The sequence below is a fragment of the Peromyscus californicus genome, unplaced genomic scaffold (genome assembly GCF_007827085.1).
Source record: "Peromyscus californicus insignis strain IS unplaced genomic scaffold, ASM782708v3 Scaffold_3__1_contigs__length_106647218, whole genome shotgun sequence".
Classification (NCBI taxonomy): domain Eukaryota; kingdom Metazoa; phylum Chordata; class Mammalia; order Rodentia; family Cricetidae; genus Peromyscus; species Peromyscus californicus.
Window position 1 is genome coordinate 94,031,957 of NW_026294551.1, and position 14,651 is coordinate 94,046,607.

Below are 14,651 nucleotides of genomic sequence, written 5' to 3' on the forward strand. Positions count from 1 at the left end.
GAAATGTCCAGCAGAGGCCAATTCACAGAGACAAGGTTAGTGGTTTCCAGGGCCTGGGTTGGGGAAAGAGGGTGGGAGTAACTGCCTATGCTCTCTCTCTTCAAGACAGGGTTTCAGCATGCATCCCTGCTGTCCTGGAACTCACTCTGTAGCCCAGGCTGGCCTCAAACTCAGAGATCTGCCTGGCTCTGCCTCCCCAGCGCTGGGATTAAAGGCGTGTGTCACTACCGCCCGGCTTCTGCTTATTCTTTTAAGGGAAGGATGGAAACATCTGGTAGCCACGTAGAGGTAGTAGTTGCACAGTGTCAATGCACTAAGTCACTGTACCATTGAATTGATTCTTTTTTTTTTTTTTTTTTGATTTTTCGAGACAAGGTTTCTCTGTGTAGCTTTGCACCTTTCCTGGGACTCACTTGGTAGCCCAGGCTGGCCTCGAACTCACAGAGATCCGCCTGGCTCTGCCTCCCGAGTGCTGGGATTAAAGGCGTGCGCCACCACCGCCCAGCTGATTCTTTTTTTTTTATCTTCTTTTTATTATATGTGCATTGGTGTTTTGCCTGCATGTATGTCTGTGTGAAGGTGTCAGATCCCTTGGAACTTGAGTTATAGACAGTTGTGTGCTGCCATATGGGTGCTGGGAATCGAACCCGGGTCATCTGGAAGAGCAGCCACTGCTCTTAACTGCTGAGCCATATCTCCAGCCCGATTCTTTTTTATTTATTTATTTATTTATTTTTTATTTTTTTTTTTTGGTTTTTCGAGACAGGGTTTCTCTGTGTAGCTTTGTGCCTTTCCTGGATCTCGCGCTGTAGACCAGGCTGGCCTCGAACTCACAGAGATCCGCCTGCCTCTGCCTCCCGAGTGCTGGGATTAAAGGCGTGCGCCACCACCGCCCGGATCCGATTCTTTTTTTTTTTTTTTTTTTTTGGTTTTTCGAGACAGGGTTTCTCTGTGTAGCTTTGCGCCTTTCCTGGAACTCACTTGGTAGTCCAGGCTGGCCTCGAACTCACAGAGATCCGCCTGCCTCTGCCTCCCGAGTGCTGGGATTAAAGGCGTGCGCCACCACCGCCCGGCTCCGATTCTTTTTTAAATACAGGTTCTCATTATGTAGACAAGTGAGGCTGGCCTTGAACTCACGATCCTCCTAACTCAGGTTCCCAAGTGCCAGGATTGTCATGTTGACTAAATTATTCATTCTGTTTTTATTTATGTATTGCTGGGATGGCCTAGAATGTACCAGGCAGTCTCTCTACTACTGATTTGCATCCCTTGCCTGAACTGTTCAATTTAAATGGCCAATTGTGCGACTAGAGAGATGGTTCATCAGTTAGGAGCAATTCTGTTTTTGCAGAGGATCTGAGTTCAGTTTCCAGCCCCCACATGGCAGTTCACAACTGTCTGTAACTCCAGTTCCAAGAGATCTGACACCTTCACACAGACATACATGCAGGCAAAACACCAATGCACTTATAATCAGGTAGCTCATTACTACCTGTAACCCCCAGCTCTAGGGGATCATATACTCTTTCCTGGCCTCTGAAGGCACCTGCATGCATGTATGCATAATAACATGGACACACACACATACCCATAAATAAAAACAAACCTTTAATAAAGGGACAATTTTATGCTTTGTGTGTTTCACCTGAACCAGCACAAAGTCCCACAAAGAACAAGCTCATAAAGTGAAGGTTGCTTTATGAGAGAGCCAAGAGCTGGGTAGGTGAAGGGGTGGAGGGAAGAACAGCCTAGGCATAGGCAAAGGACCTAAGTCAGGGTGTGGTGAAAGACTGTCACATCCTCCACTGAACCAGTGGCCTGAGGGGAGGAGAGATTAGGGCTAGACCCAGGAACCTGGAAGGTTTCCAGAACCCCTGAAGACTCTTGTGGATTAATAAGGCCAGATTTCAGTTTGCAAAAGACCACACAGGCACATCTGTGACTCCGGCACTTGTGGTGGCAGGAGGAGGTCAGGGTCATCTTTAGTTACCGAGCAACCAGCCTGGGATGCATGAAATGATGTGAAGAAGAGGAGGAGGAGAAAGAAGAGGGTGTGGCAAACAGGCTGACTGTTAAAGGGGGACTAGAACAGGGCTTCCCAAGATGTGCGGGTGGGTGGTGGCGGTGGCGGTGCACGCCTTTAATCCCAGCACTCGGGAGACAGAGGCAGGTGGATCTCTGTGAGTTCGAGGCCAGCTTGGCTTACAAAGAGAGATCCAGGACAGCCAGGGCTACACAGAGAAACCCTGTCTAGGGGAAAAAAAGATGTGAGGAGGTGGGTGCCGGGTGAAATCGTTGGCTGAAAATGGCAAGGATGAGGGATGTACTCAGATTATAGCCAGTTATAACACAGAGTTGGACACTGCTCACACAGGATAACTGGTCCCTGAGGGGTTACCCTAGGCATGAGAGGTGGTGTGCTCTGTGCGGCATGTGTGTATTTGTGTGCCTTTTTTTTTTTTTTTTTTTTTTTTTTTTTGGTTTTTCAAGACAGGATTTCTCTGTGTAGCCCTGGCTGTCCTGGAACTCGCTCTGTAGACCAGGCTGGCCTCAAACTCACAGAGATCTGGATTAAAGGTGTGTGCCACCACCGCCTGGCCATTGTGTGCCATATTTAACAGAGAACTAGATGTGCTTCAAGAGCCTGGAAGTTGGAGATTAAAGTGGCGGGACACCAGACTAAAGATGGCATAGGAAGCCACAGAGCCTCTCGGGTAAGGCAAAGAGAAAAGGGGAGTGTCAGGAGGAGGAGGGGAAAGGAAGAGAGCCCATTGAGGTAGATCTGGTACTGGTACTAGGGCACAAAGCAGGAGATGAGATTTTCTGTCATCCACAGTACACAAGGGTCAAGAGGTGGAAAGAAAGTATCTACCAGGCTTGGCAGATTAAGCTGGGCAGTGGCCTTGAGGAATTTCTCCAAAGAGCTGGGGGTAAAGCTTGAGGAATGAGGGGGAGGTAGCAAGTGGAGCTACCAACACAGTGAGGACAGCTCTTTGGAGGAGAGAGTTGAGCTGGAAAGAGTATTGGGATTGTTTTTAGTTCTAAAACGCTAAGTAAGGGGAGGCTGGAATTAGCATTGACACTCAGATGGTAGTGTACTTGCCTAGCATGTGCAAAGCCTACGGTGAGGGACAGGGGACTTAAAGTTCAAGGTCATCCTGCCTACATAAGTTTGAAGCCACTGTGGGATACCAAACAAACCCTGGTTGAAAAAACAAAGCCAGGTGGTGGTGGTGCACACCTTTAATCTCAGGAGGTAGAGGCAGGTGGATCTCTGTGAGTTCGAGGCTAGCACGGAGAAACTCTGTCTCAAAAAAAACAGAGAGAGAGAGAGAGAGAGGGAGGGAGAGAACAAGCTAAGGAGGTAAAGGTAAAGAGGGCCTGGGAAAAGGAAGCGCGGGGGGGGGGGGGGGGGTGTCTATGATCAAGGACCTGGGTGCATGGACAGGAATTGGCTTTAGCCGAGGATCTGGACTCAACCTTTCTGTGGTCAGAGGAAAAAGGGGTTTGCAGCCCCATCTATAGGTGCTGTGGGAAGGAATCATGGGAAAACAAGGCTAACTTCGTGGAGTTCGGAGGGCTGTAATAAAAATGGAGGCGCCTGGCGTGGTGGCGCATGCCTTTAATCCCATCACTCGGGAGGCACAGCCAGGGGGATCTCTGTGAGTTCGAGGCCAGCTTGGTCTACAGAGCAAGTTCCAGGACAGGCATCAAAACTACACAGAGAAACCCTGTCTCGAACTCCCTCCCCCCCACAAAAAAAATGGAGGCATGAGAATCTGCAGTTTTAAAGGAGTTCCTAGGCTAACTTGTATGCACTGAGGGTCAGACTGGGGCTGGACAGGTCTGAAAGGGCCCAGACTAGGGTTACCAGATAAAGCAAATAGAAGTACAGAATGCCCAGTTGCATTTGAGCTTCTTGTAAGAAAGTAATTCTTTTAGTACAACGTTTGAGATATGTCTATACAAAAAAAAAATTTTTTTTTTAATCTGAAAGTTTTGTATTTGCCTGGAAATTGTAGCTTGATAGGTAGGGTAGGGGACTGTATATGTGCGCAGGGGTAGGGGGACAACGACAGTGCGATCCTTCCTGGGAACCAAGCCTGGAAATAGGCATCCGCACCATGGCTGTGATGTCCAGTGAGTACAAGGCTGGGGTCACGGCTGACGCCCACTCCGCGCGTGACCGCTTCTGCAGTTCCTCGTTTCAGAACTTTGGTATCTCTGCCCATTCCCCCACTCCCCGGACTCATGGTCTCGCCCAGAGCAGCTATCGATAACTCTAGGTTCGGCCCGGCTTCTATCGACTCGCTCCTACTCGCCTCGCAGTCCTGGACCAAGGCAGAGTGCTGAGCGTGTGTAAGGTACGGAGGCCGCGGGACAAGGGCTGCGTACCAGCCGCTGGGTGGCTAGGAGGGTGCGGTCGGGGGAATCAAGCTGGTAGGACAGAGCCAGGGCGGTCTGCACAGCACAGGGGAGCTCGGGGGTCTTGCCACATAGTGCCCCCACCCATCAGATCCCAATGCCGGTCAGCTACGCATGCGCAGCAGCAGCGTTGCCCGGCTTTTCCCCAAGTCGCCCTGCGCATGCGTTGCCTACCCTTGCGGCAGACGGCGCCCCTGTGATTGCCCTCTATGTGTGACTGCCTCCTGCTGGCTGCAGGCGGGGTGACGTCTCCATCCCTGCTGGTGAAGCTGAAGGAATGCATGCGCATGCAGGGAAGCAGAGGAGCTGAGTCGCCTCTCTCATTTTTCTTATCTTTAAAGAGATAATACTCTGTGTAGTGTGCAGATTGTTTTCTCATACATACATCTTTTCCTGTAGATGTTTTGACCTTTGGACCTTGCCTATCAGCTCTTGGCCCAGTGCAGGCCTCATTTTTCCCTGCTATCAAACAATGAACACCACCCCAGGCACAGTGGGCAGTGACCCTGTCATCTTGGCAACTGCAGGCTATGACCACACTGTGCGCTTTTGGCAGGCGCATAGTGGCATCTGCACTCGAACAGTGCAGCATCAGGACTCCGTATCCTCCACTTGGGAGCAGGCAGGGTGGTGCTGGCCAGGATTAAGTATGAATGACAAGTGCCTGGGGAAACTCAGGCCAGGTCGTGGAGGTCTTGATGGCCTATGGCCACAAGGCCTCCCTTTCCAGGGTTCCCTTCCTATCACCCTTAACATACTCAGCAGGTGAATGCATTGGAGATCACACCAGACCGAAGCATGATTGCTGCTGCAGGTACCTAAGATTCTTGACCTCTGCCCTTGCCTGGTGGCAGGACTACCTGGCACCCATGCTTCAATTCAGACTGTGTCCCTAGGTTATCAACATATCCGCATGTATGATCTCAACTCCAATAACCCCAACCCCATCATCAGTTATGACGGAGTCAATAAGAACATTGCATCTGTGGGCTTTCATGAGGATGGCCGCTGGATGTACACGGGCGGAGAGGACTGCACGGCTCGAATCTGGGACCTCAGGTGTCGAGTGCTGGGCTGGAGAGGATGGCTGCCTGGGGAGAGGGCTGCCAGGGGACTGTCCTTGGGCAGGTGTTCTATGAACAGACTAATCAAGGGGGCTTTGAGTGGGCCTTTGAGGGAAGAAGGAAACCAGGATGGACATCAAAGAGCCAGCCCTGCCTTCAGGCTAGCGGCCGGACTTTCATTCCCTTTTTACTGGGCTCACACTACCATCTGTGGGGATGAGCCAAATTCCACAAGCTCCTAAGGTGGAAGCAACTCTTACTAGCAGGGAAGGGGGCTTTTGGTGGGACACTGGTAACAGACACCGTGCGCAACCCTGACCCCCAGGTCCAGGAACCTGCAGTGCCAACGCATCTTCCAGGTGAACGCGCCCATTAACTGTGTGTGTCTGCATCCCAACCAGGTGAGAAGCGCTCATGGGGCCAGGTACCTAGGGGCTTTGGAGGGCAGAGATAGTGCCACGTCTTACCCCCACTACATCCCAGGCAGAACTCATTGTGGGTGACCAGAGCGGTGCTATCCACATCTGGGACCTGAAGACAGACCACAACGAGCAGCTGATCCCTGAGCCTGAGGTTTCCATCACGTCTGCCCACATTGACCCCGATGCCAGCTACATGGCAGCCGTCAATAGTGCTGTGAGTACTGGGATTGGGTGCAGCAGCACCTAGTCCCTCCTCTTCTGCAGAGGAGTTGACTCCCTGGTTGTCCCTCAGGCCCCTCTACGTTTTCCACCCAGCTCCCAAAGTCAGGCACTTGGGTACCACTCCTGATGTCCACCTTGCTGTCTGCCATAGCCTACCCACACTCGGCACCTCACCAGATTTCTCAGGGCCGGTTATTCCTCCTTTTCTTTTATGTTCCTGTCCATGACTTTGACCTTCCCTGATACTGACAGACTTCTCTGTGGCCTTCCTGGGATACCTGGTTTGTTCTCCTTCAACTGTAGAAGTGTCCTTTAGCCTTATGGCAGGCTGTACTCTTCTTAAGGTGCTCTGGCTCCTCATGGACTGCAGGATGCTTTGGTTTGATCCCTGCTTTCATCTCTAGTCTCATTTTCTCCTTTTAAATCCCAGAACATCACTTGTTCCACATCCTTGCACTCCTTCTTCCCAGCCTTGGGTTGTTACATCTATTTGGGTGCCCTCCTTACCACCTCCTCTCCTGCACATCTCTGTTGGCCAGCAGCAGCCTCAAGGGAGCTGTGTTTAAGTCCTTAGCCTGTGTGGCCTCCTGCTTTTGGCTGGCTCGGCATTGTTCCTTGTTGGGGCCAAGCTTTCTATAGATCTGACCCAAGATGCCAACCTTCCTACCCTGGCCCAGGCATCCCTGGATCCAAGGCCAGAGCTGAGGGTCTGGGTTTTGAATGACTGCCCTCCTATCCTATAGGGAAACTGCTATGTCTGGAACCTGACAGGGGGCATTGGTGACGAGGTGACTCAGCTCATTCCCAAGACCAAGATCCCAGCCCACACACGCTATGCCCTGCAATGTCGCTTCAGCCCTGACTCCACGTGCGTGTTAGGGTCCTGGGGGGAGGGGGCATATGCAGGGGCTGGGGACACTACCTGGTGTGTGGTAAGTGGATACAGGGTAGTAGTAGCTGCTGAGATACCCAATGTCCAACCCCAGGCTCCTTGCTACCTGTTCAGCTGACCAGACATGTAAAATTTGGAGGACATCCAACTTCTCCCTGATGACGGAGCTCAGCATCAAGAGTAGTAACCCTGGAGAGTCATCTCGTGGCTGGATGTGGGGCTGTGCCTTCTCAGGGGACTCCCAGTATATAGTCACAGGTGAGCCCTGCCCTCCTGTCTCCCCCCGATTGCCTAGGCCTCTAGAGAGGTCATTCATGGTTGCTGCTTTCCTTCTGCCTGACCCTTCTTGCAGCTTCCTCTGACAACCTGGCCCGGCTCTGGTGTGTAGAGACTGGAGAGATCAAGAGAGAGTATGGTGGCCATCAGAAAGCTGTCGTCTGCTTGGCCTTCAATGACAGCGTGCTGGGTTAGCCTCTACCCCTTGAGGCTGCGTTGGGCAGTCAGAACTGCCTGGTATAGTGGCTCTAACAGGATGTACCTGAACAATATCCTGGCCTCTCAGGTCAGCCTCTGCATGTCAGGCCAGCTGGACCTGACCAGACTACCCTGGCCCCTTTTGGCCAACCTAGACTGTTGGCCACTCTACCCTGGGACTCTCCATGCCCAGTTTGTTGTCAGAAGGCTCACTAAGCCAGACTCCATGGGCCTGGACTGGGAGTCTTTTCTCCCTTTAGAGGCTAGACCCAGAGGGCTTGGAACGGTTGAGATCCGAGGTTGGTGCCCATTTCCCAGGTACGTTACCCCCCACTTTTGTCCCTCTCTACCCCTGTATAGGTCCTGAGGCCCCCAGAAATTACCACTATGGCCGGGTAATCTGGGTTTATTTGTCCCCACTGTCAGCTGCCCTTTGTTGGTGCTGGTGACCTGACCAGCTTGCTGACCTGTAGGGACAGGAGTGGCCTGTGGGACCAAAGGCCATGAGGGCTCGGTAGGGGGCTTAGTCTGGAAGGTAATAAAAGCAGACGGACACACAGATGTTGCTCGGGAAGCAGATGTCAATGCAGAGGTAGATCAGCCGCTGTCTCTGGGGCCCTGGGGAGAAGGGAACTCATGAGTCCCAAGGGCTCCCACCCAGTACTGTCCTGCAGGAGCCATAGGCCTCTTTGCTCAACCTACCCCAACTCACCCTCTGCTCGTCGGGCCCAGTAGATGGGAGTATCCACGCAAAGGTGTTGCACCGAAGCTCCCACTTGGGCAGGGTCCACGGTATGGCCCCCTAAAACTGCCAGCAGCTCCTGGGCATAGTGGGTGTCTTGGCCAGGTACACGGGATTCTTGGGCCTGCAGAAAGACTCTAGTGGGCCACCATATAGTGTTTCCTTGGTCCTGGCTGGGTGGGGCATCCATATTCCGCCCCAGCCTGATGGCCCTTCCACCTGCTCCTGTCAACAACCTTAGTGAGGGGAAGATAGAGCTTTCTGTTCCCCTGAAACCAGAGCCTTGGCTGGCCCAGCCGGGCTGCACAGAGGACCTTTTGTTTGTCCCCTGGCCTTGGGGGTGGGTGGGAGGGGCGGCAAGCCAAGTGGTACTGCTCACCCTGGAAGTGTTCACCAGCAGCCGTAGGGTCTCCCAATCTTGGGCTTCCATCAGACGGAGGAAGCAGGCCTGGTGCTCTGCAGGGCGGTAACAGATGTAGCCCTGGGAAGGCAGATAGGTAAGTCAAGGCCACCCCTGATACCTCCACTCTGTCCCCCTCCCAAGCCTACTCACACTTTGCCCGTCGAACAGCACGGCCCAGCTGTGGTTGTTCTGAAGCGGAGACACCACGATAGTTGCCATGTTCTGGGCCACGTCCACTAGAGTGGTTTGGTTGGGCCAGGGCACCCTGGAGCTTGAGAAGGTCTTTTGGAGCATCTGCAACAATGGCTAAGGGGTATTTGGAATTCAGCCCTGACATCTGTATTTCCACATCACCAGAGTAGGCCTTTGTTCCTTTTGGTTCTCGGTCTGCTCAAGGCTAGTGTTTAGGCCTGGCCCTATGGGAGGATTAACAGGTACTGGCCTTCTTGCCCCCTTCCCACTCCGTATACCCCTGGGCTTGAGGAGTGGCTCACCTTGGGAGGGCTGTACAGGAAGCCAAGAAGCCCTCCAGCTAGGGCCCCTGCAGTGGCCAGTGTCAGCAGTAGCAGCAGGCCTGCAGCTCTCCAGCCCCTAGGGCAGGTTTTAGTCTTCACCTGGGGGCACATTACTGTCAGTGGGGCTTCTGGGTTAGAGACCAGGGATCCCACTTCCTCAGGGAAAGGGTTGATGGTGGATGGTAACACTCCTGTCTCCTGCGGTATCTATCCCTGTGTTCTTGTGTGGGGATGGTAGAGACACTTACCTCAAGAAGCCTGGACCTGAGGCTTTCAGTGTGGATGTGCCCTCGCTCCATGCTACAGCCGCTGACAATGCACTGATTGTCTACGGCCCCTTGGAGGAGTCAGCCAGGGAAACCTCAGGATGCCTTTGATGAGTCAAACTGTATCCTCCCCTCCTGATCCCACTGCTTCCTCCCAGTATCTGATAGCCCGGGTCAGAGCCAGGACAGCCCTCTCTCCACTGTGATTACTGGTCACCAGGCATGTCTCTGGACAGCTGGCCTATGCAGAACATGGTTTCTGTGAGCAGGTGAAAGCAGGCCTTGGTGGGAAGTCAGAACAACTGGCTAGGTCTTGTCCAGGATCATTTTGTCTGGTTGGGCAGATTTTTTTCCTTGGGAGTCAGTTATATCTGGACTCCTGAGCTAGACACATGAACCATCAATAAATGTTCAATGAACCATCAGTATGAGGCTAATTGCTTTCTTACTTTCGCCACAAACTCCCAAGCCTCTTTCCAGACCCTATGAACACCAGATGGGGCTGCGGATATTCCTGTGTGTGACAAGTGGGCTCCAGGCTGGACTACAGCAACGGCTTGCTGCACATCAGGGTCTAGGCCAGCCTGTTCGCTATCATGTTTTTTCTAACCAAGCTGTTAACTGTTCTGGTCCTTGTTCTGTCTTAGCTATTTGACAGGATAGGTCAGCTGTACACACATCCACATGTTTTACCCAGTAGCTTTATTCAACTCTGCTTTTATGCTAATACTTCCTGTTTCCTCAGGACCTGTTCCTCACAAGAAGGGTGGGGCTGCAGGGTCATGTCCACTGTGTAAGATTTTGGAGCTGGGATCCCAGCCCACCCTCAGTATTCCTGCCTTGCTCTCCACCCATAGCTAGACAGCTGCTACTCAAAATAGATAGAGGAAGGCAGTGCGGGTTTGAGAGTTTAATGTGCATTTGAGTTCACACAGTGAAACAAGCCAGCAGTTAACACACACAGGTTCTCGGGCTGCTCAGTACTAGAAGGGGCAATCCTTGCTGCTGCATCTGCTGAGTGCTCCTAATGTGGGTGATAATGCCGTGACAGGTCTGTGCGTTACCCAGATTCACGGAGCCACCCTCACAGAGGATCTGCCCCGCCAGTGTCACAGGCACTGCTGCCTTCAGTTGAATTATGGCACTATTCCACTCCCAGCCACCCCTGACCTGGGAGCAGCTTCAGGCATGGGATACATTTTATTGTTGAGAACCTGGTGAACAGGTGAAGTGCTGTGATCATGAGTAGCCACTTGGTACAGGGCAAGGTGCCAGGAAGGAAGGACTAAGCCAAAAGGAACAGCTTCCTGGGCTTGCCCCATGAACGCTGCCCAGTCTGCTCAGTAGACTGCTAAAGGTCAGAGACTTGCAGAGCCGAGGAAAAGGCCAGAGATGCTGAGAAGCCAACTGGTTGGTAAGGTGGGCCTTCTGGCTGGAAATAGATGGTTTTGTGGAGCACCGACATATAACCCAGCCACAACCCAAAGGACACAGGCAAGGGAGGTTGGATGTGTTGTTAGAGACTATTCTCAGGACTTCTTTCCTTCCATACCCAGAGGGCACTCTGGGAAACAAGGCAATCCTTGGCTTGCACACGAGCTATGCTGCTGACTGGGGTGTGAGATTTCTTCAGTTGGATTTACCCTTGAGTCAGCACAGCTATTAATCCATACACTTAAGATCCAATTCCACACTTGACAATGTTGTTCAGTAGTTTAAGAAGAAAAAAAATTTTTTTAAAAAATAAACAGTTTTAAGATTCCTGTACAGCAGTATGGAGTTCAGTGCAAGCATCCATACCCGCCTGGCTGCTCAGCAGACCACACTCAGTGACACATGTGGGTTTAAATTCACACAAGAGAGCCAAAATTTAGCTAGGCTGTTACTGTGCATGAGGGGCTGTAGTGCTGGGCATCTGAAACAGACAATTGTGACATCAAAGAGGTTTTCAAGGAAGTAGGGGTGAGTGGAAGTTGTCAAGGGCAGCATACTAAACCCCAACAACAGTGATCCCACCTGGGAGTAGCTTCCCCACCCCCACCCTGCAGGTGAGGAAATGCACAGCAGCAGGCTTCTCTGCTGCAGGATGACATTGGGGGAAACTTCAGTTCTTGGTGGGCACACGAGTCTCATCAAGAGTCCGCCCTTTCCTCTTCGCCCACCCTAGGGTCTGATCTCTGAAAACATTTTTCAGTATAAAGCACGACACAAAACCCTTGACCCACTTCAGGTAACCTGAATCCCGGGGAGACGCTATGCCCACCCCTGCCAATACATATAAAGCCCAGGGCCCACCCCATAATGCCTTCCAAGTTTAAAAGTGCATCTTAAAATACAATCATCTGTAAACAACACCCCCCCCCAAAGTTTACTTACTTTAACCTTACAAGGTTAACTACTGCCTTTGCTTAACTCCAATTAACCTGTAGCAACCTAACTGAGCCATTTGTAAGCCCCACCTATTAATTTAGGTAACTGATTTTCATTTTTTTTTTATTCCAGAGATTAAAGATACTAGATCTTTAACCTTGAAGGGCAGGCAAGAGGTCGGCTATGCTGTCAACATAAAAGTCAGGGACCATTTTCTTCTTGTACATGCAGTCACTTTCCTGATTAGTCTTCACATCCTCAAGACTGGAGACTCCGGTGAGGGTCAGGATAGTCTTCATGCTACAGGTGGTGCCCAGGAGGATGTCTGTGTCCAGGCGGTCTCCCACCATGACGGTGCGGTCCGGGTTGATGCCATACTCCTGGGACACGCAGTCGAAGATGAAGCGGCTAGGCTTCCCGATGATGTCCGCCTGGCGCTGGGCGGCCATCTCCACGGCTCGCACCAGACAGCCGGTACCTGCAGGGCGAAGGAGGGAAGGGGACGCTGGGGGTCAGAAGACACGGAAGGGCTGGGCCCGCCCTCCAACCTCCAGCCCCTAGGCGCACGGACCCGAAAGGAAACGGCCGTTCTCCAGCGGGAGCCGGTTGTCCATGTTGGTGCCCACGAACAGACAGTCGGGCTGCTGCAGGTACCGCACGGCCTTGGTGAGTTTCATGTAGTTGAAGTGTGGGTCGAAGCCCACCACTACCGCGCGCACGTTGGGTTCGAGCGGCGCGGCCAGCCAGTCGCCCGGACCTTCGCCTTCCAACGCCTCCGGGCCCACACCCACGCTGGAGACACCCACGGCCTCCAGCTCGGCGGCTAAGGCCGGGCTGCCCAGCACGTAGGCCTTGGGGTCCGGCACGCCGGCCAGGCGCTGGCGCAGATAGAGCGCGCTGCAGTAGGCCGTGCCGAAGACCTCGAGGCCCGCGTCGGGTCCCACCGGGCCGCCGAAACCCAAGCTCCTTAGCTTCTCCGCGTAGGCCCTGCGAGTCTTGCTGCTGTTGTTGGTGATGAAGCCCAGGCGCTTGCCGCGGGCCCGCAGCGCCCGCAGCGTCTCCGGCGCGCCGGGCACAGCCGTCTCGCCGCGCCACAGCACGCCATCGCAGTCGAACAGCAGCGTGTCTACGTCGGCCAGCAGTACCTTGGCCCGCTCGGCGTTCAGCCGCACGCAGCGGACTTCGTCGCCGCCGGCCTCCGCCTCCGCCATGGCCGACCGCTGACCGCTGCCGCCACCCGCCACCGCCGCCACCACTACCGGCCGCTCCTCGCAGCCGCCCGCCGCGGCGCCCGCCCCGCCTCTGGAGCGCTCATTGGCCCCGCTCCTCGTGCGCACCGCCCATTGGCCCCTGCTTGCGCCAATCCACCTCCGTTTCCCGCGAGCAGCAAGGCGCATAGCCGCGACCGTCGCGAGGCCGGCGCGGAGGCGGACGGCCATTGGCTGTCTGGCCCGGAAACACCAATGATTGGCTGGCGCAGCGCCAACCGGCAAGGGTAAAGCGTACTCTGCGGAAACGCTGCGGGCCGCGAATGGCACGGGACATAAGGAGGCTGATCGTGGATGGCCGCGGGGTAGCTCGCTCATTGGAAACTGGTGGTCAGCCTAGGTGACGGAGACTCCAGGTCAGTGACCCCGGGCCAGGCCGGCTGCTGATTGGCTACTTCTTCTGGAGGCCTTGCTTGGGCGGGGCTATCTGCAGGAGCACGGCGGGAGGGGCCACCAGCACCGCAGTCACGTAAGCGCCTTAGCCGAGAAGTCGGCGCTTGAACCTTGAGTCTTTGGAGTCTTTGGGAACTTCCTTTCCCAAAGGTACTTGCGTTCCCACCTTCAGTTCTTCAAGACGGTTTCCCAGGACCTCGAAGTGACATGAACCAGTAATGGCAAAGCAGTGGGATTCAGATCCAGGGGGACATTGCCGACAGTATGATACTCAGCAACTGGTAGCTATTATCGTCCTCATCAACTAGAACACTTTTATTGAGACATAGTATACAATGATGGGCTTAAGTCTTAAGTACAGATCAATTCAATTTTTACATATTAATATGCTCATGTGTCAAGTATCAGATATAACATAATTCCAACATTTCACAAAAGTCCTCTTATATTACTGTCTGGTCAATAACGGATATCCCCCAACCACATTTCTGGCTTCGATTATATATTCACTCTAATTTGTTTGTTCTAGTGTTTTTGAAATTCTTGCCTTTGGACTAGAGGAATTTCGACTAAAGATCGTACTCTTAATCCCAGAGACAGGAGGAGAAATATCACAGACCCAGATCATCATGGCCAAATTAACTAAAGCAAACAATTAGTTAAACCAAGCTTTTTTATTCGTGTACATGGGCTGCCTCCCCCTGAGGCAGGGTTCAAGAGGTCAGCATTGGATGTGTGGAAAACCAGGCTTTTATAAAGCTCAGAGGTAGGGGGTTTCCAAATGGGAGATTTGGCAGGCAAAATAGGTCAGGTTATAGTAACAGAACATAAGGTCCTAACGACCTCCTGAAACAAAGACATGGTTGCAGGGTAGGCATAACAAGGTAGTCACGGGTGGCCATATAACCTTTTGAAACAAAGGTATGGTGCAAGAGGTTATAAACAACTTGGGAAACAAAGACATGATTGCCATTCCTGGAACAGGCAGTCCAGAACCATGTGCAGTTAAGATCACAAGTAGGCATAGCCCAATCCGTGAGAAACAGATTTAATCATAAATAGTAATCAACCTAGTTTATCTTTACTATAAGATGGCTTTTAAGCCTAAGATAGAGGCAGGCTGGTTCTTCATTCCTTTTTTGTTTTAATAATATATATTATTTTCAATTTTTTTCATTTATTTTACATACGAACC

General features: G+C 52.6%; 3 protein-coding genes across 3 annotated transcripts; 1 reads left to right on the forward strand and 2 right to left on the reverse strand.

Annotated features, from left to right (window-relative positions):
* Positions 1 to 4,233: 4,233 nt before the first annotated feature.
* On the forward strand, positions 4,234 to 8,058 carry Mlst8 (MTOR associated protein, LST8 homolog). Its single transcript, XM_052759118.1, has 9 exons — positions 4,234 to 4,364; positions 4,825 to 5,026; positions 5,188 to 5,239; positions 5,322 to 5,484; positions 5,815 to 5,890; positions 5,973 to 6,125; positions 6,877 to 7,001; positions 7,120 to 7,283; positions 7,378 to 8,058. Exons 2-9 carry the CDS (start codon positions 4,898 to 4,900, stop codon positions 7,494 to 7,496), a joined length of 981 nt encoding a protein of 326 aa, XP_052615078.1. The 5' UTR covers positions 4,234 to 4,364; positions 4,825 to 4,897; the 3' UTR covers positions 7,497 to 8,058.
* Positions 7,890 to 10,190, reverse strand: Bricd5 (BRICHOS domain containing 5). Its single transcript, XM_052759122.1, has 5 exons — positions 9,139 to 10,190; positions 8,795 to 8,950; positions 8,621 to 8,722; positions 8,212 to 8,365; positions 7,890 to 8,117 (listed from the first exon to the last, which is right to left on the reverse strand). The coding sequence occupies exons 1-5, from the start codon at positions 9,268 to 9,270 to the stop codon at positions 8,023 to 8,025; spliced, it is 639 nt and encodes a 212-aa protein (XP_052615082.1). The 5' UTR covers positions 9,271 to 10,190; the 3' UTR covers positions 7,890 to 8,022.
* A 130-nt stretch (positions 10,191 to 10,320) lies between these two features.
* Pgp (phosphoglycolate phosphatase) lies at positions 10,321 to 13,085 on the reverse strand. The gene is made up of 2 exons (XM_052759117.1): positions 12,367 to 13,085; positions 10,321 to 12,273 (listed from the first exon to the last, which is right to left on the reverse strand). The coding sequence occupies exons 1-2, from the start codon at positions 13,004 to 13,006 to the stop codon at positions 11,948 to 11,950; spliced, it is 966 nt and encodes a 321-aa protein (XP_052615077.1). The 5' UTR covers positions 13,007 to 13,085; the 3' UTR covers positions 10,321 to 11,947.
* Between the last annotated feature and the right edge of the window lie 1,566 nt (positions 13,086 to 14,651).